This window comes from Alternaria postmessia, assembly GCF_024291825.1.
Source record: "Alternaria postmessia strain BMP 2775 chromosome Unknown scaffold_161, whole genome shotgun sequence".
NCBI lineage: Eukaryota > Fungi > Ascomycota > Dothideomycetes > Pleosporales > Pleosporaceae > Alternaria > Alternaria postmessia.
The window spans coordinates 1-25,410 of record NW_026260234.1 but is presented as its reverse complement, the minus strand read 5'-3'; the positions used below and the strand labels follow the sequence as shown (position 1 = coordinate 25,410).

Here is a 25,410-nt window from a genome sequence, read left to right as displayed (position 1 = left end):
GCACATGACACGCATTGTAAGCAGCGGGAGCTAATCACCGTAATGGCCATGCCGTACCGCGCGCTTGAGATGTCAAGTGGAACCAGTATTGATCCATGCTTGAGAAGAGGTATACATCTAGATCCATGCACGGAGTCGTGAAAAACACTCAGAGATCATTCGTGGCGGGTAATTGCAATACATATGCACGAGTACACCTAGATACAGTAGAACACATTGTCCGCCCCTTGGACCCCTTGTATCACTCGCAGCATGACAAATACCCCAACCGAGAAAATCAAGCAACGGAAAACATTCGGATCTACACACTCCGGCTATGGCGCAAGCTTCCATAGCTCAATAATTCATAAGAGGCGTCCTCGTAGTCCCTTCACTCGCCTACGGGGCCCCACATTTCACTCCACTATCCTCAGCTAGTAAGCGCGGAACTATACTACGCAAGCCACAACTCCCAAGACTCGAATTATCCGCTTCAGTTGCTACACATGGAGCCTCAGTCTCCACATCTTCTGAGGTCATGCGAGCACGATCGAGCGATGGTGGCTTGTATCAGCAGCGTCACTGCTATCGGTATGGGAAGAAGGCGTGTTTGCGCGAGAGTCCTTCCGTACTGCCCTTCCGATATATCCCTAGCTTCTTTGATCATGCGGTGAAGACGTGGCATCAATGGTCTCAACCCGCAGTCACGGTCCATTGAGTGCGGCGCCAGCCTTTGCTTGAAACGGTGACTGCGCCTTCAAGGAGAGATTCGTGGTCTGGTATGCTCGGTGTTGAGACACGACGAGTGTACGATACGGTTTCTAGCTCTTCTGGCACATCGTCAGGGACTGGTTCCGTCTTGATAATGGGCGACTGTTCTTTAATCCCAGACGATTCTTCACTTCTGACTGTCGGTAATGGAACTGGGAAGTAGGGCGCATCATACGGTCCTGGTAGTCTCTGTGGTGGCGACGTCCATGGGTAGATTGGTGAGAGTATTGGTCGAAGTGTCTCTTGTTGAAGCGATTGGAGATACTGGTTTGGTTCCTGATCCAGCGATGGTAGTCGAATATAGTTATCATCTCGTCTCACCGATGTCGACTTCTCTTCCACTTTATCATCGAAGCTCTGCATCTTTTTACTTGGAGTATTCAACTCCTCTTGATATGAGTCTTTTCTTTGGTGGATAGGCAACTTCTTCTCTTGCGTTATGGCCAAGTCGTTTTGACCCACACCGGAACTGGTCATCCTTCCTTCTCTTCGCGCGACAAGAAACGATCGCAAGACTGTTGCAAAAAGAGCGAACAACAAGATGGCTTCAGAAAGATGCTGCAGATAAACAGGCGGATGCCAGCTTTCTGTACTGGCAAGACTTGAAGGTTTGAAAAGTGGAGGCATGAGTTCAGAAATGACGCCGATGGGTGGCAGGTATGGCTTGCTGGGGTCCACTCTGACTGTCAATCGCGTGGGATGATGCAGGTCCTAGATGAACTAGCTACTCGGTCAGTTGAGAAGACGGGAATACAACCGCTTTCATACAACTTACTTGAAGTAAAAGCGGAAGGACTGTTAGCATAAGCACTAGGGTCCGGATCCTCCGTTCGATAGTATCCAGCTAATAATACTCGGGTACGGTTATTGTCTCGTTCTTGTAGGATTAGCACCGGGGTCAACGTATAAATAAGGATATCCGCATGTGAGAGTCAGGTTCGGTTCCTGCGTCCGATCTCTACGGAACTGCGCCATCCTGATTTGCGTATATGCTTCGACGGCGACATCAGCAAGCCCAGATACCGTTGAAACATTGAGGCAATCGGCGAGCTAGCTCGGCGTAGACCTGGTGACGAAGGCTGGTGGGCAAAGTGAAGCGTAAGCCCACGATGCGCAAATCAAGCAAAAGGCAACAAACTGGTCATGTTCAGCTGCGACGAATCGCGCCTGTGCAAGGCATACAGTACGAGTCTTGCTGGGGCACGCATGGTTTGGTGCCCGGCTTCAGCACGACAGCCAGTGTCCTTGATGCTTGGCGGGGGTATGTTCAGCTGAGTCCGTAATGGTGGCGTCGTTTCGTGGCGTTAGCCACTGGTTCATTGAGCTAATCGGCAGGGATGACCCGAGATCTGATCCTGCGCGAAGGGACAACGGCGAGCTGGCTGAGCTCCTTTGGCTAGGCTTTCGCGCGGTAGTAGGGTCCGCCACTTGGATGGATGCAGTTGCGCCATTACGGGCGTTGGACTGAGGTGTGGTCGGTGAGTAAGGCGCCCCGTGATGGATCCGTTTCAGCTTCTGCAGGAACGCCAACCGAAAGGCAAGCACTCATGATACGTCCGGAAGCAACTCAAGCACATGTAAGAGGGGAAGCTAAACAAAGAACCACGTTTGCAGCGAAATAGAAACCTGGACTGCCATCATCATGATCAAGGAAACGCTCGCCGGGTATCTGCTTTTTGCGGGGCAGTTACCATTCTCACGATTCTCGGCGGCAGCGGAAGTCACACCACGTAAGAGGCGGCTGCTACGCGAAGCTGATCAGTCGCTATCGATATGTCCAGGTCTTCGCCAAAAGAGATTTCGGAAGTCGTACAGGACATGTGGCTGTCGAAACTTAAGGGTATTCCTCACGCCACAAGCCGCCATTCGTGGAAAACTCGCGATCTCGAGTACCTCGCGCGATCCCCACAACAACACTTGTATCCTCAAAAGCTGGGCAAACCTCAAAAACAGGTTCCCGGTAGCGAGTGTGCGTCGAGTTACGGCGAGGTTAGTTGCTGGTCAGCTGGATGTTTTGGACAGGACCTGGAAGATGCCGATCGTATGGAATACCGCTCTTGAAGCTACTGAGATGCAATTACATGTAGTTGCGGCGTCAGAAGTTGATACAAGATAATCGCTTTCTGACCACTGATTTCATATTCTATTGGCTGCGGTTGATATTACTTCCACCAGGCGTCCGATATTCTGGTGACATCAGGCTTCCAGCAGCTACACCACATATGCTGAAACCGACAAGCTAGTATTCTCTGATCCTTGCGTAGATCGAGTACGCCTCCGCGAACACCTTCCTCGTCTTCGGAGACGCCGTTGTTGCGAAGAGATCTGCATTTAGCGAATCTGAGATTGACACCCGCAGCTTCCAAGCAGGAACAGCGGCTCATAGTCAAACACGCGACAGCGTAGACAGACCCCTGAATGCAACGTTATCAACCCCTCGATGGGAATGGTCGTGTCGATCTTACGCAACGTCAGTTTAGCTTAGTCTGCTCATCACGGCGATGCCGTCGCCACGTCGCCACGTGACCCGCCCCTACATTAAAGCTTCTGTATCCGGCAAGTGGTAGGTTCTGCAGAAACAATGGTGCTATCTCAATGAACATACTCAATAGCGAAGAAGGAATTGCATTCTGAGACAGCGTATGCACAGCATATAATAACCTCGGGACTATAACTCAACCACTTCATATTATGGTAATTGACCGTCTGGGCATGTTCACGAGAACCTTCCTCACCTCTTCGCGGCGGACTACGAAGACACCGATGCGAACATAGTGCTCGCTTAGGCTAGACTTCTGTATTACCAACCCCCTGACCAAGCTGGTATGCCCATTGCTTTCTTTAGTCTCGACGATACATAGAAGCGTGAGCTCTCTTGGTATGTCTTCCATGGGTATGTCAAGTATGATCTCTTCTTTGTCGTAACCACTTATGTCATACGTATCGATAGCCGCGTGGTGAGTAAGATGAGGTGGAAATATACCTTTTATCGTCATTGGCTCTCCGTAGGAAGGGCGAGGCTTTGAATCCGCGTAGCGACCAATAAGCCATGAAACTGACGCAACTGGCCCGGAGAGCTTTACAAACCCTGACGATATCCGGCCGAAACGATAGTTGCCGTGACAAGATACACTTGCATCTTCAACTGTCGTTAAGTAGTCTTCAGGTCTGTAGTTGACCCGGCACGCTGCGAACGAGACCCGGCCATCGATCGAGGCCCAGGACCATGTCGGTGCGATGTAATCGACATATCTGCGTGCGGGATGCACATTTTTGTCAGATTCACAGACGCCGCAGTACGAGGGGTCCCGCTCCAGTCGCTGGCAGGTGTCCGGGAATCGATTCCACAGGCAGTAATAGTGAGGTATACGTTTTATCAAGTGAAGAGTGCCGATTTCCTTCGGCACATAGGTATATATCGGTTGCCAGAGGAGAGAGGCGGGTAGTGACGACTGCCATAAGCCTGCAAGATAGCCATCACCAAGTTTACTAGATTCAATGGCAACGATTGTCTGTGCAATACCCGACAAAGCTGTAAGCTTGTCATTTGGGAAAGTCAAGTTGCCCATGGAGTAGAACTCAACAACCGAGTACCAATCTTGATAGACGGACGTGTCGTTCAAGCCAGCGTACAGTGTTGTTTCATGAATAACAACAGGTCGGAAGATCGATGTGAATTTATCCCAAAGACTCTGGACATTTGAGATGTCCTGAGAGGCTTTTGAGACATACTTCGTAGGCCATCGGTCGTCTTTGGGTTCGTCTCCAAGCTGTAGTCGTTTGATGTTGATATATGGATGGTTTCGCAAACTGGCAGGTAGACCTTGATGATAAGTCTCGCATGCAACAAACTCTCGGCATTCCCAAAAGAGCTGTTCATGTCCAAAATGAAGAACGCGCGGCGAAAGTATGCGCTCCTGTAATATCCAGCAGCGCTGATTCAGCGGCTCATCCGCGAGTTTCTCGGTCCACAAGTCCTTGTGTAATACCAAACGATACTTGACTTTCGCCGGTTTTCCATCATTATCACGCCCACTGTCGTGCATCTGAATGTAGACTTCTGTAGGTAATACAGTTCGTCCATCTCTTTGCCGAAAGCAGCCTCCAGTGCTACTGTCCGATGCAGTGGCAGCTATATTGATGAAGGAATACATATAAACCTTACTCATCAAATCAGCCTCCTGCTCCCAATCATGCGTATCATCCTGAATGATACACAAAGAGTCTATCCACAGGTAGCGTATGGAGAGAGTTCTAGCAATTTTAATTGCATCCTTGAAAGTCGGCGGTAGGTAATGATGACGTATTTCACGACGATGCTCCAGTATGTTGGATTGAGTCGTTCTGATGAGTGGCGTCGTACCCCAGCAGTGAGAAAGCGTGGCGTAAGGCTTATTGGATAGAGGAAGTGTTTCGGCACGATCTAACAGTCGTACCAAATCGTCTTCGAACGTACCGACATCAAGTAAACGTGTTGGAGCCCAAGATTGCGGGCTTGCCAAATTACATCGGCCATGATCTTGAGTGCATTGGCTCAACCAGCGACGTATCAGATCCCAGCTTTGGGGTGAGTCTGTAGACGAAGAGGGCGTATATTCGACTAGGTTACCTTCACTAATTCGTGAGTGATGTTTAAAAGGATCAGTAATATAGTACCCACTGACCATTGGAATCCTCGGCGACCTCGAGGATAAAACGCATATTGAAGCCATAGCCACTGCCTTTGACCTTGAAGCCATAGCCGTACTTCTGGGACTCGATGTACCCGTCGTTGTGGCTTTTGAAAGTCAACTCTAAGGAATTTTGCCAACTCGCTGAGAACTTATCGACTCGACATGTGGTTGGAAAGAACTTCTCGAACCAATCTAACCAACTCAAGGGTTTCAACTTCCTTTCCCACTCCGGCCGTTGCGGCGGTTTACATGGGCTGGCCCAGGTGTTTTTCAGGGAACGCATAAGTTCTGTGCATATGCCGCAACCATTCTTGCAACTTTCTTCGAGCGATTTGAACGTATGGTGATGAGAAAAGCTAGCATGCGTATCGTAACGAGAAAAGTCAGCTAATCTGCCGATGGAGGAGCCAATTTTCAAAAAGAGGCTCTGGCATGCTTCGCACAACTCGTTAGTACTAGTCGAAGCCATGGTGAAGATGAACGATGTTCTTGAATCTACAGCGCGCGTAGACCAGTGTGTGATCAAAGTATGGCATCGCAATTTGTGATTATCATAAATACTGGACATCACATGACAGATGGTAGGCTGAGCAAGAACAGCACCCCACTTCCTCCATCTGGTTGGTTGGCGCCTACAAGGCTCCATCCATTCGTCAACTTGCTGCGCCCTGTGCTACCGCCACATTGTGAAACTAAGCGAACATATAAGGAACGTATAATAGCATGGATAGCAAACCCCAGGTTTCTGTAACGATAGCCCAAATCTGGGAGCCGTGAGTACCGCCGGTGGTCAGGCTATTCAAACTAATCACAAGTCACCGATAAGCAATTCAGAGAGGGCAAATCTCAACAAGCACCAGTATATGCTGTGATAGCATCACATTGTGTAGTCACTTCCACAAGCATGAAATCGTACCTAAGATACCTCTCCCACACCTCCTAAGACCCTCTTATCACTCCCCGTAACCGTCTGCCCTTTCGCCTGCGCAAAGTTCGCACTGCGCTCATGCGCCGGATTGGGGCTATAGAACTCATCGACGATAGGATGAATCATAACAGTTTGCTTGGAGATAGTGAGCGTACTGTTTGTTGGAACCGTGACCCAGTTATCTGTCATTGTTAGTTCAGTCGAGAGGAAAAGGTACAAAAAGTAACATACCCCGTTCAAACGTCAACGGCTCGCTAGCCACCAGCACAATATCACTTCCCTTATCCCTGCGTTCCATAACATAGTCCCTCTCCCTATCCTCATCATCCACAGAACTCGCACCAGCATCCGAGCCCACCGACTGGCCATTGAGTTCCCTCCAACTCGTCCCACTGCTAAAGAACAAGCTCGCCGCCTCATCCGTCTTGCTACTCACATACCGCGAGCACACAACACTAACACCGTCTGTGACAGCAAAGTTGAGCAGACTCCTACTATCTTCCTCCCCAACCCCACCCCCTTGTTCCCCAACAACATCCCTGATGAACCCGTTGAGCCGTTCAATCGTCTTCAGTATCGCTTTCCTCAATACCGTATGTCCAAAGCCCACACCAGCCTCCACCTCTTTGTCCGGGCTTATTCCCGCTTTATCTAAACAATCCAAGAATGTAGCAAACGCCCACTCACTGTCTGTTGAACCACCCACAACATTGAACCACTTCTCATCCAGGCCCATAGCAAGCCGGCGTTTGATTTGTTTCCAGCAGCCGATGCCGCCATTGTGCATGAACATGAGGGACTTGTAGGAGAACGGATGGCAGTTGCTGTCGCTGAGGTTGCCTTCAGTTGTGGCGCGCACGTGGGCGAAGATGAGTGAGGATGTGGTTTTGGAGGCGATGCGCGAGAGGTTTATGCAGTTCCATGCTGGAATCGTGGAGGTGAAGACACAGGGCGTGAGGCCCAGGGAGGGCGACGTGTAGTAGCCGATGCCGAAGCCGTCGCCGTTGTGCGGGCGGCGCCTGTCCTGGTGATGAGTGCGTTAGTAGGGGAGATGTGGGTTCGTGGGAAGAGACGTACTAGACGGAGGCGCGAGTCGAAGGACTGTGTGAGGATGGAATGGGAGGGGTTTAGAATGAGCTCTGAGAGGAGTATCTCATCCTTGCCTTTGTAGACCTTTGGTTGTTAGCTGTAGCGCGGCGGGTGTAAGATGCCATACTTACCATGAATCTACACATGATGGGTGGGTGTTGTTGTATATTCGACGTTCAGTACAACGGTATCATGCAGAATTAGCGATTGTGATATGACTGTTAGGAGTTGTGAAGATGCTGGTGAGTTGGCTGCGAGGTCGGCGCGGCGGTGTGTTCGCGATGATTGCGCCATCGGTCCAGGGCATTGCTTGAGACATCATTGGGTTGTGCAAGTTGTGCAGAAACACGGTCGACACGCGCAGACAGATAGACAGAAGCCATTATGAATGGCACGCGACATGCTATCGCGAACCGAGCGCAGAAACAACTAACCCCACGCGTGGTTCGCGGAGGTATGCCGGCGGGGGTGTTCAGGGTTCCGCGGATGACGCACTTACTTTCCCAGCTAGCTCCGTTTAGTTCACGACTTCCTGGGTTCGCGCTCGTCTCGTGATGACCCGATTACAATCACTTAGGATTGGACCTTGCTTTGATTAGTTATGACAAGACGTTGATTTGCTGGCGGTGTCTGAAGTAACAACTGTTCTACATTCAAGCACGGTAGTGGTGATGCTCGTTCACAATCACATGAATCTTCATCATCGCGATAGATTGTGTTGTAGACCGATTGCTCGGCGTTATATTCAGCTATCTGTCTGGCGCGGCTGAACTGCGAGCGCATGTCACTCTTCCACCCAATGTGTAGAGCTCCATCCAGAGCAGACCGCCCAGTCCAAACCATTGCGATCTTCAGACAGCTAGGCAAACACGCAACGCCGGGGATATGATGCGGTTAATGAACATGGGAGGGGTACAAGACGGTGTATCTTTAAGGCTTCATTTAAATCATGGCGAAGTGATAGCTGGAAAGGATGGGGGTATTGCCAAGGAAACACAAAGGTCCTCGCAATCATAGCGCTTCCGTGGATCATGTATCATATCGTGTATGATCTCCGACTTCATCCAGGATACCGCAAACACTACTAGTCGGGCTCTCGTGGCTGGCTAGCGTGGTAGAAGGGCTGCACTGCAAGCAATGCAACATTCAACTTTGGACTCGTCACGGATCTTGTCCCGTTTACATGTCCATGGAGTCACCTCCGTTGGCAAAGTTGAAGTTTTGTTGTTGCTGCTGACCAGCGGCGCCGAAACCGAAGTGACCCTCCTGGTTGACCTGAGGTCCGGCCTCGCCCATGTTCTCAGCCTCACCCTCCTCGTCGGAAAAGTACTTCTCGATGATGTTGTAGGCCTTCATGTAGATCTCCTCGTTGGCGTTGTTCTGGCACTCGTGGATCTTCTCCATGCCGCCGACCTCCTCGATGAAGAGAGCGTAGCGGTTGATGGGCTCGCCACCAGCACCGCCCTCGCTGGCCTCCTTGTCCATCTCGCCGACCTTGAGGATGTTCTCAAGACCGTCAAGGGCAACCTGGATGATCTTGTTGTCAGGGCAGGCCAGAAGATCGCAGAGAGGCTTGATGCAGCCGCTCTGGACGAGGTAGCGGATCTGAGCAGGCTTCTGCAGACCACCGCTCGTGGCGTTGGAGATGGCCCAGCAGGCCTCCTTGCGCGTCTTGAAGTCGCCGTTCTGGAGGAGGTGGATCAGAGGAGGGATGATGTTAGCATCGATGACAGCCTGGATCTGGGTGGAGTTGCCGGCGGTGATGTTGGAGATGGTCCAGCACGCCTCCTTGCGGATTCCGTCCTTGGTGGAGCTCAACAACGAAAGCAGTGCAGGGAGCGAGCCGCAGTTGATGATGACCTGGGTCTGGACGTCGTCACCAGTCACGATGTTACCGACAGAGCGCAGGGCGGGGGTCTGGACGGAGGTGGACGCGTGCATGAGCAGCTCTACAAGACGGCGGGGGATGCCAGCCTCAATGACGGCCTGGATCTTGTCGTTGGAGCCATCGGAAAGGTAGGAGATGGCCCAGCAGGCGTCGATGAGGACTTCGTCGTCGAGCGAGTATACGAGCTTGGCGAGCACGGGGAGGGCAGGCTGGATCTGCTGGATAATTAGTATTTCGACTTAAGTGGGGCTGTAAAGAGAACTCACAGTCTGCCAGTCGGGCTGGGGGGTCTTGCCGCGGCAGAAGTTGCTCAGGGTCCATGTAGCATTGCGGAGCATGCTGAGCTTGCGGCTGTCGCCCAAGAGCGCAAGCAGCGGGCGGAGAGCACCGGCCTGCAGCACAAAGTCGCGGCATGCGGGGCTGTCACCGGCGATGTTACCCAGAGCCCAGACGGCCTGCTCCCGAACATCTGGCTCGTGGCTGCTGAGCAACTCGACGAAGATGGGCACGGCGCCCGCCTCAATGACGACCTGTGTCTGTTGCGCCGAACCCGACGCGATGTTGGTGAGGGCCCAGGCGGCCTCGAACTGCACCAGCGTGTGCGGGGAGCGCAGGAACTCGACGAAGCGGCTCACGACACCAGTCTCGATAACGCGCTCGATGGGGGGGTTGCGCTCCTTGGAGAGCAGCTTCCTGAACTTGGTTGTCGCCTGGATCTGCTCATCGATCTGTTCTGAAAAGACGCCCTTTACCATCTGCGGGAGCTCCTCGTTGAGCTGTGCGGGTGTGTCAGCCTGGTGTGCTCTGTTGCTCTCTATACGCCTGCATTCAGAAATAGTGGGGTACAGTAGGAACGTACCTGGCTCTCGATGTTGCCGCCCTCATCGTCGCTGTCGGGGGCAGCACCGAGCGAGGCACCGGGCTGGTCACGGCCAGCAATGCCACGGCGCTTTGCGAGGTTCTCCTCACGCTTCGCCCGGCGGATCTCGACCTGTTGCTCTTCACGGCGGCGGCGGAGTTCATCTGGCTTGAAGGCGCTCTTTGCCTTGAACGTCGTGCGACGGTGCTCGGGGATGTACTTGTCGGCCATTTCTGCGACTCTCTGGATTTGCAGTGTGCTGAGTCGGGCAAGATTTGGTGCGGCGTGTTTGTTTGTAAAAGGGAGTAAACTTTCCAACCAGAGGGGTGATTTTGAAAGCGGAAGCGGCGAAGCGGGTATCGGCGCTAGTAGCTTGGCTCGAGCGCTCTACCTAAGCAACCACCATCACGACGCGTCGCGCTGGCGCAGACATGTACCCCCTCGCCCTGCATATGTTTGTCACACCTGCCCGCCTGTCTCAGAGGCCAAACACTACAGACAAAGGCCTAGCTCAAGCCATTTGCCTCCCCCTGCAATTGCTCCCACTTCTTTGACGGCCTTGCAGACTGCGCTAACCGCTTTCGGCCATCTCCAGTTGCAATGCCGCTGGAGCTGCCCAAAGGCTTCACAGCCATCAAAGACGCCACCTACCCTACTGACAGTGTCAACCTGATCGGCGTTCTTGTCAACTACGATCCGCCAAAGTCAACTAGAGGCACTTCCTGGGCCCTCGACTTCACCATCCAAGATGACTTTGCGTCCGGTGATGTTGGTGATCAGTCAAGCATCCGTTGCCGCTTGTTCAGACGCGCTGAGAACAAATTCCCTCCAATCTCTGGGGTTGGCGATGTTGTCATGCTCCGCGGGTTTAAAATCCAGGAATTCAATCTTCGTAAGGAGGCCGTTGGTCGGGACATGTACGACACCAACATGCTCGTTTTTCCTAGCAGCAGGATTCCGGTCCCAGGCCTGAGCCACCCTTTCCAGGCCGGCAGTCAGAAACTGCCTCACGCCTTGACTGGAGGCCCACCGCCTACGATCCCAGAGCAGATGGCTGTCATCCATATGAAGAATGCTTCTACTGGCGCAGCGCAACAAGTGCAGCAGCATGTGGTGGTTAATACGTCGAAGGCCAGGACAAGAAGATCAGTCAGCTTGATCAAGGACTTACAATTTAATAATTACTATGATGTCCGTGCCCAGGTTGTCAACATTTACTACTATCAGATGGGAGGCCAAGTTGACCTGAAAGTAACCGACTACACTCCGAATGAGCAAATGTACAACTATGCAGATCCAGAACAGGAGCAGAGCCACTTCGCATCAGATAGGGACTGGAAAGGGCCATATGGCTTTCTGACTTTGAATGTCACCCTCTACGGAGCGAACGCGACCTGGGCATCGGAAAACCTTGCTAATGGCGACTATGTCTTTATGAGAAATATGCGAGTTAAGACGTCCAGTAGGGGTTCCCTCGAGGGCGCGATACATGAAGACCGCCGGAACCCATCAAAGGTCGACATACGTCACATGGGGAACACGACCGACATAGAGGAGATTGACAAACGCCGAGAAGAGTACGAGCAAAAACGTGGGAACAAGACGGCGTTCCAGGCTATGCAGAACGAACCCAAGAATACCCTAGGCAAAACTTCGAAAGAAAAGAGACAGGCGAAAAGAGAAAGGCAACGAGTACTGAAACAGGCCGAGCAAGACGAACTGGAGAAGAAACAACAAGAGTTGGAGAGGACTCGTGGCGGGGTCAATCCCAATGGTAAGATACCTTCTTATCCGTCATCCTATATACTAAGCTCCTTCAGTCATCGCTGCTTATCCTGACATAAAACCCTCCACCATCTCCGAGATCATATACAACCATCACCTCGAGGTTCAGACCCCAGAAAAGCACCATAGTTATAAGCTCCCTTTCATCAACTGCAAACATCGATCTCGCGTCCGTGTAGTAGATGTTTATCCTCCCGAGCTCAAGCTGTTCGCACACTCCAAGAGCGATAGAAAGTGGAGAGGGCAATCTAAGAACCAAAGAGCCGCTGACGGTCCAACGAAAGAAATCTGGGAATGGGGGTTTGTTCTCCTGCTCGAAGATGCAAGCATACCCCGCGATACAGTATCCGAGAAGTTGCGCGTGGTCGTGAACAACGATGCGGCGATGTTCCTCCTGGGGATGAGTGCTAAAGAGTAAGATGACACGCTTCATGATGGCTTGGACGTCTGCTAATACGCTTATAGTATCATAAACAAGCCCACCGCTCTCAACCAACTCGAGGAGAAGCTCTTCATCTTATGGGGTAACCTCATGGAGCTCAAAACAGAGCTGAGAGATCGAGCAACTGACCTTCCCCTACCGCCGGGAGACAATCGCCTAACGAACAAGCCTTTCGATGCTTGCATCGAAGAGTATGGCGCCGAGGTGCCTATATCAGCCGAGAATCCGTACGGCTATCAACGCATGTTCAAGCTCTCCCAAACGAAGATTCAGGACTGAGTTTCCTCTTTGCCACACTTCGGTATGCAAGTTCGCTCTGCGAATTCCTTTTCCATATGATACCCTTTCCTCCTTCTTTCCTTCTTTCTGGAGTTTTTTCTGAGAAGACATTGAGACATACGAGAGGTTGAGATTTACGTTGAGACGAAGGATCTTGCACGAAGCTCGAAAGTAGGCAGGCATTACATCTCGACCATCTCTTGCATCTGCAATTGGCGTCAAACTCCGAGGTAAATGGATCGATTGAGTTCAATAGATATCATGCGTATTTGCGGGTTTCAATCTTTTTCATTCGTTGCGAGGATCATTGCTCACTGCAGGTAGAACTGGGGTATGCATCGTATTGTACGTAACCGGGCCTCGGACCAATCAGCCATGTCATACGCCGCATGTGAACTTGCGACTGCTACTTCCCTTGGAGAACTCCAACTGTTTGCGAGTGTTGATCATGAGGGGTCTAGCACGACATTCGTCAGATTGCGTGATCCGACGTGCTTGTAGCGAAAGGTCACCCATCAGTCACCGCAACTTCAAGCTTGCGACATCGCGTGCTCACCACGCCTGAATTGAACACCTAAAAGCTTTTTCATAATCACACACTGCCGTCAATTAGACCTATTGTAGGTGATACTTACCATTGAGTGTTCGCGAAATATCATTCCAAGAGCGGAGAAGAATACTTTATCAAGCTTGCCCAGTGCGACAAATCGGTACCGAACAACTACATAAAGAAGACCCTTCCAGTTACATCTGAGAAACTCACCCGAGCTATGGCTGTCGGAGGCACGACCACGATGATACAAGCTCATGGTCATCGCATCATCGTCAAAACTCCCCTGTCACCGCCCGAGGCCTCCACCGCCAACGACGATGAACTGCCACCTACAGCATCACAATCGGACGTGTCGTTACACGTTCACAGCGTTCAACTCCTCAATCCGGAAAGCATAACGTCCGAATTCGACAAACTGCGTTTCGAAGCCGCAGCACATGACCAACTCGTCTTCCACAACCCACAGCTCTACCAAACTGCAGATGATACTTCCAAACGTTCGACCCCAAATCAAGACCCCGAAACACTCTCCACACTCCTGATTTCCTCCCCATACAATATCCCCAACCACTATCTCGACCTCTCCTCCCCTCACCTAACCATACCCTCCCGTCTTCTCGCACTAGCCCTGACAGCGCTCAAACCGGCTACCCCAACCTACGCAACTGCGCCGTACCCTCTCGCCCTGAATTTCTCTGTCGTACTAGCCCTTCTGCGTACCCTCATTGCGCAGGAAAAGTACGAATGGAAAGAAACGTCATTCTACGTCGTTGTCTTCCGTTCGCAGCTCAAAGAGGACATTGATCAAGAATGGCTGTACCGACTTGATGAGGAGAGTCATCGTGAGGCGTGTGAGAGTGGAGGGCTATTGAAGTATTGGTTCGGGAAAGGGGACGAGGAGAGGAGGAATCTGGCTACTTGTACGTTGTGTCTGCTTTCTCTCTTTCTTTTCAGTCATGCATCCTCGTGAGGTGCTATCTAATGAACTGAGACTGACGATCTGAACAGGCTTCTGGCATAGTAGGGAAGACGCGTACAAAGGCGGTCTCGGTCCCTGGCATAAGAAGGCAAGAGCCGCAGGACGGGAGTTGTATGAGAGTATCGTGTTTAGTACCTACCAGCTTATCATCAAGGATGGGGCAGAGGAATATGGGTTTGAGGACTATAAAGGCTGAGAAAACGATTTTGGATGTGGGAAAGGTGCGTAACGCCAGTCACGGTATTCGAGGATACTCAGAGAGCGAAGAGGCGTAAGAGAACATGGGGCAATGATCGGAGGGTATGGGTATGAGGATAGAGAAAGCACATGCTAGAGTGAACATAACAACTGTAACATAGGTTTAAAGAATCGTGAAGAATGTACAGCACTCGATTGCCAGAATGATCTATACCATGCCCTACTGTACAATGCATATTTCGCATGCAAAGCTCGAATTACATAGAATAGTTCTGTCCCGTCTCGTCGTTCGTGTGGGATGGATGGCTTATGGTCGGATAACACGAAGGCCGTCTTTTGGGGGTGATGCTGCGCGCTTGAATGACTGTTCTATATGTTAGCATTTGACATTCTGAACATTTGTCTCTGTAGGGGGGGTTCTCACGTTGTCGCACTCTTCCCATGCCCTTCCGGCACCGAAACCGAGACCGACGAATGCGGGCCACGCGCGACGCTTGAAGAGGAGTACGGAGAAGACAACACCGAATGATAGACCGAGGCCGGAGCGGATGAGCATAGAGGAGAGGCAGCGGTCCCACTAGGCAAACATGTTAGCATTACTGTCCGGTGATGTCCAGTGCTCTTATCTCCGTATAGAATCGGCTTGAGAGTGGGCAGGAGTCGACTAAAGTGGGCAGAAGTCGCGTGAGACGGGCCAAGATTGCCATTGACCGCCCAATTCGCCTCTACCACATTCCGATCCCTCTCTCTCAAGCCGTAAAACGGTGTGCCGTGTGCCTCTATCACTATGTCCTGGGCCGTACCTTTTCGTTGAGGAGAGCTTCGCTCATGGGACGTGTGGTGCGCGGGATGGAGGCAACGGGCTGGGGGGTGTTGTCGGCCATGGTGTGTGTATGTGTTCGAGGGCAATTGATGGGTTCAACGGCGCACTCGGTGTGCTTGGAGTGATGGACAGCGGTTCGACGTGGTGTTGAGCGTCTCTGGGCGGAGCTGCAAGCGGAACTTTGACGTCGCCGGCCCTTGGCAGGAACGACCAGGATGGCCTGGTCCGTGCCCAAACTTTTTCCGCATACCAGGGCTGCGCGATCTTCTCAAGGTCTCTGCATCCACAAACGGGGAAAGAGGTGACAAGATGGCGCCAAGCAAGCCAGTAAGTGTGTTCGGTGTTCCGAGTTTGAGAAAGCGCTGACACGGTTGAAGGCCTCGCAGAATGATCCTGCGTCCACCCGGCCGCGACTGCAAGCCATCAACCAGGACTTCTCCGACCTGGACGAGCAGATTCGCCAAGCTGCGCATATCATAGGCCTTCCTGACGACTGGAGTACGATACAAGACCAGGAGGTCCGATCAGATATCATACAAAGACTTGTGCGCGCAAGGGCGGAATGGGTCCTGCGCTGGATTCTCGACAAGTTAAAAGATGAGACGGAAACTGGGCGGGCGGCGCGAGCAAACGTCAGCGCATGGCAGCTTCTAGACTGGATGATACACGTTCTGCCTGTATCTCGTAGTGCGCCACATCTACGAGACGCCAGCTTCCCCAGCATATTGGAGAGAACGCTCGTGGAGAACTTCGACACAGACTCGACCCTACAACCCGCAGCCACTTCGGAAGATGTCGACATGAAGGACGACTCGGAATCAAGTGCGACTATCCGAGAAGGAACCAAGCCATCCAAGAAACGAAAACGCGGCACAGCTGAGGCATCACCTTCGACATCGGCCGCACTTGGTCCTGTCGATCTTGGCCATCTTTTCCGCGTGGTCAGGGCAGCAGTTGATTCAATCGCGCACCTGGCTGGGAGTGATAAGTCCGACGACGTCACTCAGGCTGAGCTCATGAAGATGGTCTTGAGGACAGAAAGTACCCAGGCTTCGCGCATCCTCAGATTCTGGCTTTCTGGTGTCCGAATATTGTGCGCAGCTCGCTCTCGCGCTTCCGATGATACCCCTCTGGACGAGCATCTCCAATTGTCACTTGCGCTTGAGATGTGGGATTTGCGCGCTGTGGAGACCAAAGACGAGTCCGGAGCCTCCGCTGAAGAATTCAACACAGAGTGCCTAGTACCGACTTTGCTACTCTTGGAACATCTCAAGTCCCTGCGCAGCAGAGACACGACGCAGGTTTCCCAACGTACCCTGGACCGCGCGATTGCAGTGCTCGACAAGCTGTTGGCGAGACATTTGCTTGCGCCTTCAAGAGCTGCTTTCTTCAACGATGCCGAAACCGCCGCACCCTCTGCCAGTATCGGTGCAAACTCTACAAGCGCTGGACTGAAGACACGGGATGCGACGGTTCTTGCAAGTAACCTGGAGCCGCTCCGCGCAAAGCTTCTTCAGGCAGCGCAGATCGAAGATGGTGGAGATGCTCTACCTGCAGAACTCGCGCTGCTCTTCGACACAGTACCTCATGTGCTAGATCTAGCCATTCGCGCTTCTCCGTCGCGGACACCCAAGAGCAGAGCTGTGGAAAAGCCCTGGCTACAGGCTGTCTTCTCCGCGCTTGCAGAGTGCGCTGGATGCTCGCTGGTCACTCCACCCGAGTATATCACACGGCCAACCGCCGTCGCTGCTCTCAGTGGCGCTATTCGTATTCTGCAGGTACATGAAGTAAGCCTTTCTTCGGACCTCATCAAGAACATCTTCTGGTACCATTGCGGGGTGAAATATCCCGAACGTCAAGAGAAGCAGGTGCATTGGTCGCTGATCGCATCCTTGATTGAGCTTGATTCGTCAGTATTTGCTGTAGAGTCCAAAGTTGGAGCGAGAGGCTCGCAAGACCACACAGATCTTGCCGAGTTTGTCTTTGAGAAAATATCAGCTACAGAATTAGAGGGCTCAGGCTTCTCTGATGACGGAAGTGATGCTCAGCTGGGAAGATCCGCAATCTTGGAGCGAATCATCAACCCATTGATGCTGGCTTTCGTGCGGAACCGTAACCTGCTAGGCTTTGTCCGAAGATGGGATGACCAACTAGTCAAGAGCTTTAGACACGGCAAGCGCAAGACTCTTGAAGGGCGACAGGACATCGTGTGGGAAGATCGTGCTTTGTGGAATACTTTGGCTGAATCTTTCGAGTCATCATTAACCCAAGGCCAGATAACTACAGTGATTCAGGAGCACGGGGAGCGCCTGGCACAGCTCGCTGGTGCGATCGAGACTGCCACCAAGGAGAGTGTCAAAGTCAAGAAACTCGCTGCGTACAAGAACGCCGCGAGTAGTGCTATCTTGCTTCCAGCTTTCCTTCAAGCTATCAAGTCTGAAAACAACATTGCAGCACTAAAAGCCGACCTTCGTGCTCTATTTCTCACCTACGCTTCGTGGGTCCAAGAGCGTCACTACAGCTTGTACACACAGTCCCATCTATCTTGGTTCACACTGTGCCAATTGCTGGCGAAACTGTGGCCCATCGAACTTCACGCCTCTTCACAGTTGCAACAGGAATTGCTTTACCCGCTGCTGGAACAAGCTATAGAAGTTATGTCGACGACATCCAACGACGCTGGACGGGGCGCAGATCCAACCATACGAGCAGCTGCAGTACTATTCTGGCTCAACACATGTGATCGCCTGCAGACACTCCCTGGTTCCAAGATTGTCATCCGCAGTGGCTTAGCCAGAGTCATGGACTGTTTCTCTTCCAGTCAGCTAGACACCGAAGGACAGCGGTCGATGATCGAAATCTTCTGTGCCTACTCCGTCAATCTCCTTGAGCACGTGGAGATTGACGCGTGCCGCCAATCTCTTTCTGCCATATTATCAAAGCTTCCACAGTTTGACGGCGTCACTAGTGATCTTGTCTGTCGGTCACTTTCTCAATCAATCATCGAGGAGGGAAACTCCGTCATACAGAATGCATACTGTGTAGCCCTTCTGGAAGCACTTGGGCAAGGAGCTGGAATAAGGATGCACGCTGTGGCTGGTGAGGCGATACTTCATATCCACCCTGCTGCTTTGTCCCGTGAGCAGAGACAAGCAATTTTGGACCGCACAGCCGAACTTCTGGACCTTGGGCAGACGAGTACGATGATAGTACTGAGCATCATGGCACACCTCCAGCAAGTTCCAAATGCAACAGCCAAGGTCTCTACGGATGCAGACGTCATCTTTAGCATCGCAGAACAGCTGCATAGCCAACAACTCGAAACAGACTCCGCGCTGCAACTGCTACGAGAGCTTGTGCAAAGAACCCTTGGACATATCATTCCGAACCAGTCACAAGCGCAAAATAAAGAGTTTTTCATCGACTACGCCGGAAAATCTTTATCTGTGGCTAAAGCTACGAGCAAATGCTCGCTAGCGAGACTCTCGATCCTCCGAGCGACGTCGATGGTCCAAAAGCAAAACTCTCTGCTTCATATCGAACGTTACGTCGAACTTTTGAAGCAATGCCTTGGAAGCGAGGACATGGCGTTGCTGCTAGGGTCGTTGGACGCTTTCAACGAGCTGTCAACAGACGCATTGAAAGACGTTAAGCAATTCAGCCGTATCCAGACATGGCTTCGTACGTGGCTCAAGGATGCTCTCGATCTCGACCAGTATATTGGTTCAGAGGTCAGCGTTCCGAGCGAAGCTGTTGATTACGTTGCACGGGTATATGCATTGGTCGCCAAATACGAGCTTTACCAAGATGCAAAGTGGCTGATCTGTCTGTCGCTTACTGTGCTTAGAGGAAGCTCAGTTCACGTACAAGGCGCCGTGTACAGAACACTCAAGACCACACTCGAACCGCTTCCTTTCTACGAGAAGTTGGATCTTATCACAACACTGGTTGTAGATCAGAAACAGCCAAACCTGGCTGCCTCGTACCGTATCCTCGGTGATCTCATCGACACTATGGACGATCAGCTAGAATCTAACGCAGAGATGAGACAAAAGCAGCTCGCACTGTTGCCTAGGATCTGCGTTTTGCTCACCGAGAGTCCTGATTTCGAGTCTTTCAACGCTCTGCTCAACTGCATTGACACAATCCTGAACGACAAACCCTCGCTTGCATCACAACACAGCATCGAATGCGTCTACAGCGTGCTTGTCAAGCTCACGTCACGAAGCAGTCCCGCACTGTCATCTCAGTATGCTCCTGAGATCTTTTCAAGGCTCTGCCAGACGAGTCGCCTGACCCTACTTGTACATCGAGGTCGCCTAGGTGGACGTTTCCACCTACTCCCACCCCTTCTACAAGGCCTACTATTTTGCCTATTCATTCCAAATGCTAGTCGCAGCGGCGCTCTACCATCATGGCTACGCGCAGTCACCGCTACTGAGCCCGTTCGCCTAACACCTACGAATGCAGCGCAATTCACACGTCTCTTGTCTACTCTTTGCAATCCGCCTCAATCATCCATCACGAAGGCGCATCAACACCATCAATCCCGCAAGTCCAAAGACCTCAATGACCCCGTCAAAGCGGCTCGTGACCGAGCGAGCAACTTCCTTTACCCGCTTCTCGCATCTTTCTGCCGCTACCAGCTCAATGGAAGATTGGATCAGGGGGTGAGGGAGAAGTTGATGCCGGGCATCTGGGAAGTGTTGGGTACAGCTAGCTTGCATAGAGAGGGGCTCGATGCCATGTTCGCTGGTTTAGGCAGGAGTGAGAGAGACGCCTGGAAGGGTCTCTGGGAGCAGTGGGAAGGTGTGCATGGGAGAAGGCAGGTGGTCGGTCACGGGGAGTAGAAAGCTTTGCGTCGCGAGGTATGACTCGCATGAGAACGCACTGGATTTCCGTTTTGATACAGTACTAGGCGCATCGTGTTGTTGACGTATTTGCAACTATCGCAAACACTCACGTATCGATCCCTGCATATACAACAAGATTTGTACCACACTGCGTGCCAAGAAGTCTACTCTCACCTTACTTCCATTGTCGTGCCATTGTCGTCTCACTATTGTCTCCCCGCTATTCTCGACGCGCTCACCTGGTCGTTGTTTCTACGGGTACAATAGATCTGTGTCACTTACTCTAACAACGGCAGTGCGCTGCTGGTATATCTTCACGTCTTGATCTCCCCAACTGTCCCTCAACAACCTTAACTCAGAATCTCCAATACAACACAATCGTAATTTCCAGACACTCTACTACCTACACCTTCAACACACTTAATCCCATAATAATCATGGACCCAACCATTACCGCGCCCACTGCGCCATCTCATTCCCATTTCCATTCTCCAACTCCCCCAACAAGCGCTGGCGCTTGCCACCAGAAACTCAGTATCTGCATCTGCACCACACCTTCTTCTAAAATCTACCTCACCCCAATCATCGGCTGCGCAAACAAGAAGTGCCGCCCCCGATATTACCACCTCCGTTGCGTGGGCCTCTTCCACCGTCCCGAAAATGCATCTTCATGGCTCTGTCCTAAATGTGCACCTGATGCCCCCGTTCCGCCACGCATCTGCATCTGTGAAGATGCGCCGTACCGCACTGGGCCTATGGTTGAGTGTGCCCAGCATGAGCTGTGTAAGACGCGATGGTTCCACTTGCCGTGCGCTGGCGTTGAGTTTGGCGCGGAGGATACGGAGTGGACTTGTGGAGAGTGCAAGGTCGCGATGATCATGCAGCAAGAGCGTGAGGAGGAGATGGAGCGACGCCGAGCAAATGGTGAGGAGGTCGAAGAGGTGATTGAAGGGGTTGCGGAGCAGCAAGAGAAGGAGAAGGAAAGAGAGAGGGAGAAAGTGGTGGAGCTGTCGCAGGCGGACGATGGAGCAGCTGGGGATGAGGAGAAGGAGGATGAGACCGAGCAGCAAGAGTACATTCCGGACCATATTCCGGGTGTCTTCCTAAGTGAAGATGACGGAACGCCTGCGCCTGCTGCCGCTTCTCCCTTGAAGCGTAAGTCTGACGAAATTGACATCCCGCCTCGGAAGAAGTCGAAGCAGACTCCTACATCCTCCCAATCTCCCGTCTCCGAAGACACTCCGGAGTACTGCATCTGCGGTACCCCGGCAGACAACGATATGATCGCTTGCGATCGGCCGAGTTGCAATGCTGAGTGGTTCCACTATGTCTGCGTAGGGTTGACGGCGGCGACGATTCCCGAGGGGAAATGGTTTTGTGAGGAGTGTGAGCTGGCTAGAGAGAACGCGAAGAAGAACAAAAAGAAGAAGAATAAGGGGGGAAATGGCGGCAAGAGGAAGAGGAAGAGGTGAGGGGGGGTTGGAAGGTGGGTGTGTATTGGTGCTGGTTCATCAAATGTGCCATCTATTTAGTATCTTTCAAAGATTTTGAGTACATGGTAGAAAATGGAAGCATGATCATGGTAGGAAAGCCATCATCCTTTGTGCACAGGGGCTTTATGCTTGACTTCTCACTTCAAGTTCGTCTTTGCTCGATGCACAACTGCTGCCAACTTGACATCAGATGTACATTTCAAGGAATGGATGTAATTAAAACGAGGTTTCATTGCTAGGTGACTATATTGAAAATATGGTCTGGAACCAAGCCATGTGCTATGCCTCCGCTGTTCTGCGCAACTGCGCAATAACGCTGGACTCTATGCTAAGTCTAGATATATTCCCAGAAGCACAAGAACCCCGATGTATAAACGATATTCATACCGTATAACTCTAAGCCCGAAGCGTAATCGTCTTCATAGGTACATCGGTAGGTTCAGTGTACGTGTACGAGTCATCAAGAGTGATCGTCTTCATAGGCTCAGGCCTATCCTTAATCATGTCACTGGCATCTGTCGCAGTGGCGCTAGGGCGCTTGGAACGATCGATAGAACTAAGGGTCGCAGTGTAAGTACCAGCTTCGATGGTGGCGGGCTGCCATTCGTGGGTAAGTGTTGTGGTAATGGTTGAAGTACGACCAGCGAATTCCAATGTCCAGGTCCTACTCCCACCAGAAAAAGTGGTAGGAGTAGGGTACACCATAATAACTTCTGGATCAATAACACTACGAGGGACGTAGCTTGGAAGAACGTGATGGGGGCGGCGGGTGCCAATACGAGTGGCGGTGGTCGTGATATCGCAGCAATGTGGCGCAGGCCTCCACTCCTTGGTCCAAGCATTCCAACGCTCTTCTCCTTCTTCTTTGCCTTTGAAATGGGCGGCGGCGATGTCTCGCTTGCCGTAGACGGTAACTGTACTATCAGGGCCAGCGTAGGTGGTGGTCACCATGGGGCCGGGATAATTGATAGTGGTCGTGGTAGTGCTAGTGGGATCGGGGCTGTCGAGGGTGGTAGTGGTCGTAGTGGTAACGACAGGACGAGGTAGGGTGATGATGGTGGTGGTAGCGACAGGACCAGATAGGGTGATGGTCGTTGTGATAGTACCAGCTGGAGTAATAACGGTCTCAGGGCCAACATGCACATACTCAGGGGTAGTCTTGGGGATCCTAACAGTAGTAGTGGCATCATACTCGGAGGGAGTAGGGTATTCAAACAGAGTCCTCCGGTCCTTCTGGTTGCTAGTAAAAATGGTCTCAGTCTTTGTGACAGTTACGAAGACCTCGCTAACTGGGGAAACTTTCTTGTATGCTAGGTTTATGCATTAATATGGATAGGTTCGTATATGAACGTATGAGGATCTTACCATTAGAGCCACGCATAGCAATCTTGAAAGCTTCACCGTCAGCATCGACTGGGCCAACGTGCTGACCGAAATTTGTGCATGAAGAAAGCTGTTCAGGCTCTGAATAGAGGGCACACTTGGTGACAAAGATGGGAGTAGGATTGGGGCAAGCAGGTCCAGGAACTACGGACGGATCGCGCTGGATGTAAATGTTGACTGCATAGAAAGGTGAAGGTTAGCAGGGCTATATGAAAGTGTCAGGAGACATAACTTACAGGAGTCACAACCTTCATACTTGTTGCAGAGTTCGGCACATGTCTCCGGACCGTATGATTTTAGTTGAACATACAGCATGTACTTGGTGGACGAGAAGGCACAGTTTGCGTTGCTCATGGCGAGAGCGTAGCCGGTGGGGACGGGGGCAGACAAGGCCAACGAGTTGTACTTGGCGTCCTCTGCGAAGCCCGAAAGAGAGTTGGAAGACGGCTCCGGAGCGGTGCTGTTACCCCGGGAGAGACAGAGAGCATCGGAACGGGGCATAAAAGTGGGAACGATAGGGGCGAAGATGATATCGGACTTGGCGGCAGAGGGCAAGACAGCAGAGAAGGCCGCACCGACGAAGAGGAACATGGTGGTGGTGGAGAAGAAAAAGTCCAACATCTTGGTTGGCCTTTTGTACGTGGACCTATCTTAGATTAGCCTACGTCTTTCACAATTGTGCTTATAGCCACATACGTTTTGGAAGGTATAGATGCCTAATCGAGATGGTTAAAGATATGTCTTACTATATCTGACTCGGACTTTGAGTTTGCGGCTGGGAAGATTGATGGTGTGGTGAGGAAGGTCTTGAGGGAACGAGTATGTATTTATACACGTCCTCAATTTTTCTCGCGAAGAAGGGAATATCGGTAATATTTAGGAAGGTGGAACAGTACCATAGAACGGTCTTTGATGACTACGAAATACAGTCATGATATTGAAGACAAGAGAAGTGTTCCCACTATTTCATGCTGAACAAACCTACTCAACATTTCCACACAGACACTATAAAACCCATTGATTATTCTCACAGTCGCAGAAGATTCGCCAGCAGGTGTTTGGTCGGGCATACAGCGGTCATCGTTCGCTATGGTCAGCAAGGGTAGCGAGCGCGATTTACCATCATACAGGACCTGGAGGCTGAGAGTAGCATCTTGATTCCTTAGGTCTGTGGGAGAAGGGTACCGAGACCCTTACTGTACAGTCGATCGTCAAATGATACGCTTGTTCTGGAAGAATGCTGCGGAGAAAGGGTGGACAAATGATGGAGGGGACACATCCAGAAGCACCGGCCTTTCGGGGTCGGAGAGCGCTAGCGTGTAGAGTGGGGTAGAGCGACCCACCCACGTGGAGAGTCCTTCATGCTCTCTCTGAGTCGTTCATCCATGTCCCATACATTATTCTGGCCACTGCATTGTTTGGCCGTCAGGGTTATGGGTTCGGCTCAGTCTCAGGAGTATTCCGAGCCCAGACTAGATGACGTCATACCCCAGGCGATAGATCCCATCACACGAGCATTACTTTCGTTATCGTTACGTTTACAACCTCAACAATGATACCTGAAAATATCCTACCGTCCGATACTGAGCTCCCACAAGGCCCAGGTCTCGCTCCTTATTGGAAAAGGGATAGAGACCGTCAATCTACTACATATCCACTTTTCGTGGTTGGCTCCAGCGAACTCGAACGCGACATTCGCTGTATGAACTCTACCATATTAGACGATCTCGAAGGTCTCTCTACGATCCCGCGCCTCTACCAAACGCTCTTCTATCGCACCCGCGAATTCGCCACGACTGTGCGCAAGCTAGTGGACGTTGAGCCTGCGTCGTGGGCACATGCGGCATGCCTACTGGTAGATTGGAGTGTGAATGTTCTAAGACACAAAGAGGTCAGATTGGAGCGATTCTTACACAGCCAACGCGAGAGTCTCTATTGGATCTTGGATGATGCGTTGTTGAGAATTTGTGTGGACCAATGGGATCCACCGCAACCCACCACACCATCTTCACCCTCTACCAAATCGCATAAATCTCCATCCTCATCCTCATCCTCATCCTCATCCTCATCCTCATCCTCAACGCCACAAGCAGTCCCATGGGATATAGCTACGACACCCATCTTACTAGCGCTATCCAGAGCTCGAGGTTTGATGCCGTTATGGCACGCGCTTGATCTGGAAGAGAGGGAGAGGTGGGAATTGAACTGCCTGGACCCTCAGGGTCGGTACTTCGATGCTGGCTGGTTCCGGCGTTCGACCAAATTTTTACATCAGAGTACCAGGATTCATGAGGTCTGGAGGACTCTGAGGCAGAGTTGCTATCAGTCAATCAGTCAGTTGTCAGTTCATCTTTGCGGTTCAAACTGTCAGTCTGGAGGTAGTGAACTGACCTGATTGACTGCCAAGACATTTTTTAGAATCGCGAACTGAGACT

At 51.7% G+C, this 25,410-nt stretch overlaps 10 protein-coding genes across 10 annotated transcripts; 5 read left to right on the top strand and 5 right to left on the bottom strand.

Moving 5' to 3' along the window:
* Window positions 1-672: 672 nt before the first annotated feature.
* Window positions 673-1,227, bottom strand: J4E82_011053 (uncharacterized protein; the record flags this gene model as incomplete). The annotated part of the gene is made up of 1 exon (XM_051737263.1): window positions 673-1,227. The coding sequence occupies one exon, from the start codon at window positions 1,225-1,227 to the stop codon at window positions 673-675; it is 555 nt and encodes a 184-aa protein (XP_051582981.1).
* A 632-nt stretch (window positions 1,228-1,859) lies between these two features.
* On the top strand, window positions 1,860-2,993 carry J4E82_011052 (uncharacterized protein; the record flags this gene model as incomplete). Its single annotated transcript, XM_051737262.1, has 5 exons — window positions 1,860-2,011; window positions 2,151-2,228; window positions 2,373-2,480; window positions 2,532-2,739; window positions 2,838-2,993. The coding sequence occupies 5 exons, from the start codon at window positions 1,860-1,862 to the stop codon at window positions 2,991-2,993; spliced, it is 702 nt and encodes a 233-aa protein (XP_051582980.1).
* A 3,346-nt stretch (window positions 2,994-6,339) lies between these two features.
* Window positions 6,340-7,586, bottom strand: J4E82_011051 (uncharacterized protein; the record flags this gene model as incomplete). Its single annotated transcript, XM_051737261.1, has 4 exons — window positions 6,340-6,533; window positions 6,583-7,375; window positions 7,429-7,524; window positions 7,572-7,586. 4 exons carry the CDS (start codon window positions 7,584-7,586, stop codon window positions 6,340-6,342), a joined length of 1,098 nt encoding a protein of 365 aa, XP_051582979.1.
* Window positions 7,587-8,619: 1,033 nt separating this feature from the next.
* J4E82_011050 (uncharacterized protein) lies at window positions 8,620-10,418 on the bottom strand (the record flags this gene model as incomplete). Its single annotated transcript, XM_051737260.1, has 3 exons — window positions 8,620-9,543; window positions 9,595-10,104; window positions 10,188-10,418. 3 exons carry the CDS (start codon window positions 10,416-10,418, stop codon window positions 8,620-8,622), a joined length of 1,665 nt encoding a protein of 554 aa, XP_051582978.1.
* A 369-nt stretch (window positions 10,419-10,787) lies between these two features.
* Window positions 10,788-12,693, top strand: J4E82_011049 (uncharacterized protein; the record flags this gene model as incomplete). Its single annotated transcript, XM_051737259.1, has 3 exons — window positions 10,788-11,961; window positions 12,008-12,386; window positions 12,438-12,693. 3 exons carry the CDS (start codon window positions 10,788-10,790, stop codon window positions 12,691-12,693), a joined length of 1,809 nt encoding a protein of 602 aa, XP_051582977.1.
* A 770-nt stretch (window positions 12,694-13,463) lies between these two features.
* On the top strand, window positions 13,464-14,421 carry J4E82_011048 (uncharacterized protein; the record flags this gene model as incomplete). The annotated part of the gene is made up of 2 exons (XM_051737258.1): window positions 13,464-14,166; window positions 14,255-14,421. The coding sequence occupies 2 exons, from the start codon at window positions 13,464-13,466 to the stop codon at window positions 14,419-14,421; spliced, it is 870 nt and encodes a 289-aa protein (XP_051582976.1).
* Window positions 14,422-14,730: 309 nt separating this feature from the next.
* MIC10 (Mitochondrial inner membrane organizing system component) lies at window positions 14,731-15,307 on the bottom strand (the record flags this gene model as incomplete). Its single annotated transcript, XM_051737257.1, has 3 exons — window positions 14,731-14,787; window positions 14,848-15,000; window positions 15,227-15,307. 3 exons carry the CDS (start codon window positions 15,305-15,307, stop codon window positions 14,731-14,733), a joined length of 291 nt encoding a protein of 96 aa, XP_051582975.1.
* A 248-nt stretch (window positions 15,308-15,555) lies between these two features.
* Window positions 15,556-20,096, top strand: J4E82_011046 (uncharacterized protein; the record flags this gene model as incomplete). The annotated part of the gene is made up of 2 exons (XM_051737256.1): window positions 15,556-15,573; window positions 15,624-20,096. The coding sequence occupies 2 exons, from the start codon at window positions 15,556-15,558 to the stop codon at window positions 20,094-20,096; spliced, it is 4,491 nt and encodes a 1,496-aa protein (XP_051582974.1).
* A 440-nt stretch (window positions 20,097-20,536) lies between these two features.
* Window positions 20,537-21,571, top strand: J4E82_011045 (uncharacterized protein; the record flags this gene model as incomplete). The annotated part of the gene is made up of 1 exon (XM_051737255.1): window positions 20,537-21,571. One exon carries the CDS (start codon window positions 20,537-20,539, stop codon window positions 21,569-21,571), a length of 1,035 nt encoding a protein of 344 aa, XP_051582973.1.
* Window positions 21,572-21,988: 417 nt separating this feature from the next.
* Window positions 21,989-23,908, bottom strand: J4E82_011044 (uncharacterized protein; the record flags this gene model as incomplete). Its single annotated transcript, XM_051737254.1, has 6 exons — window positions 21,989-22,902; window positions 22,958-23,152; window positions 23,212-23,621; window positions 23,672-23,691; window positions 23,722-23,781; window positions 23,903-23,908. 6 exons carry the CDS (start codon window positions 23,906-23,908, stop codon window positions 21,989-21,991), a joined length of 1,605 nt encoding a protein of 534 aa, XP_051582972.1.
* Window positions 23,909-25,410: the final 1,502 nt, after the last annotated feature.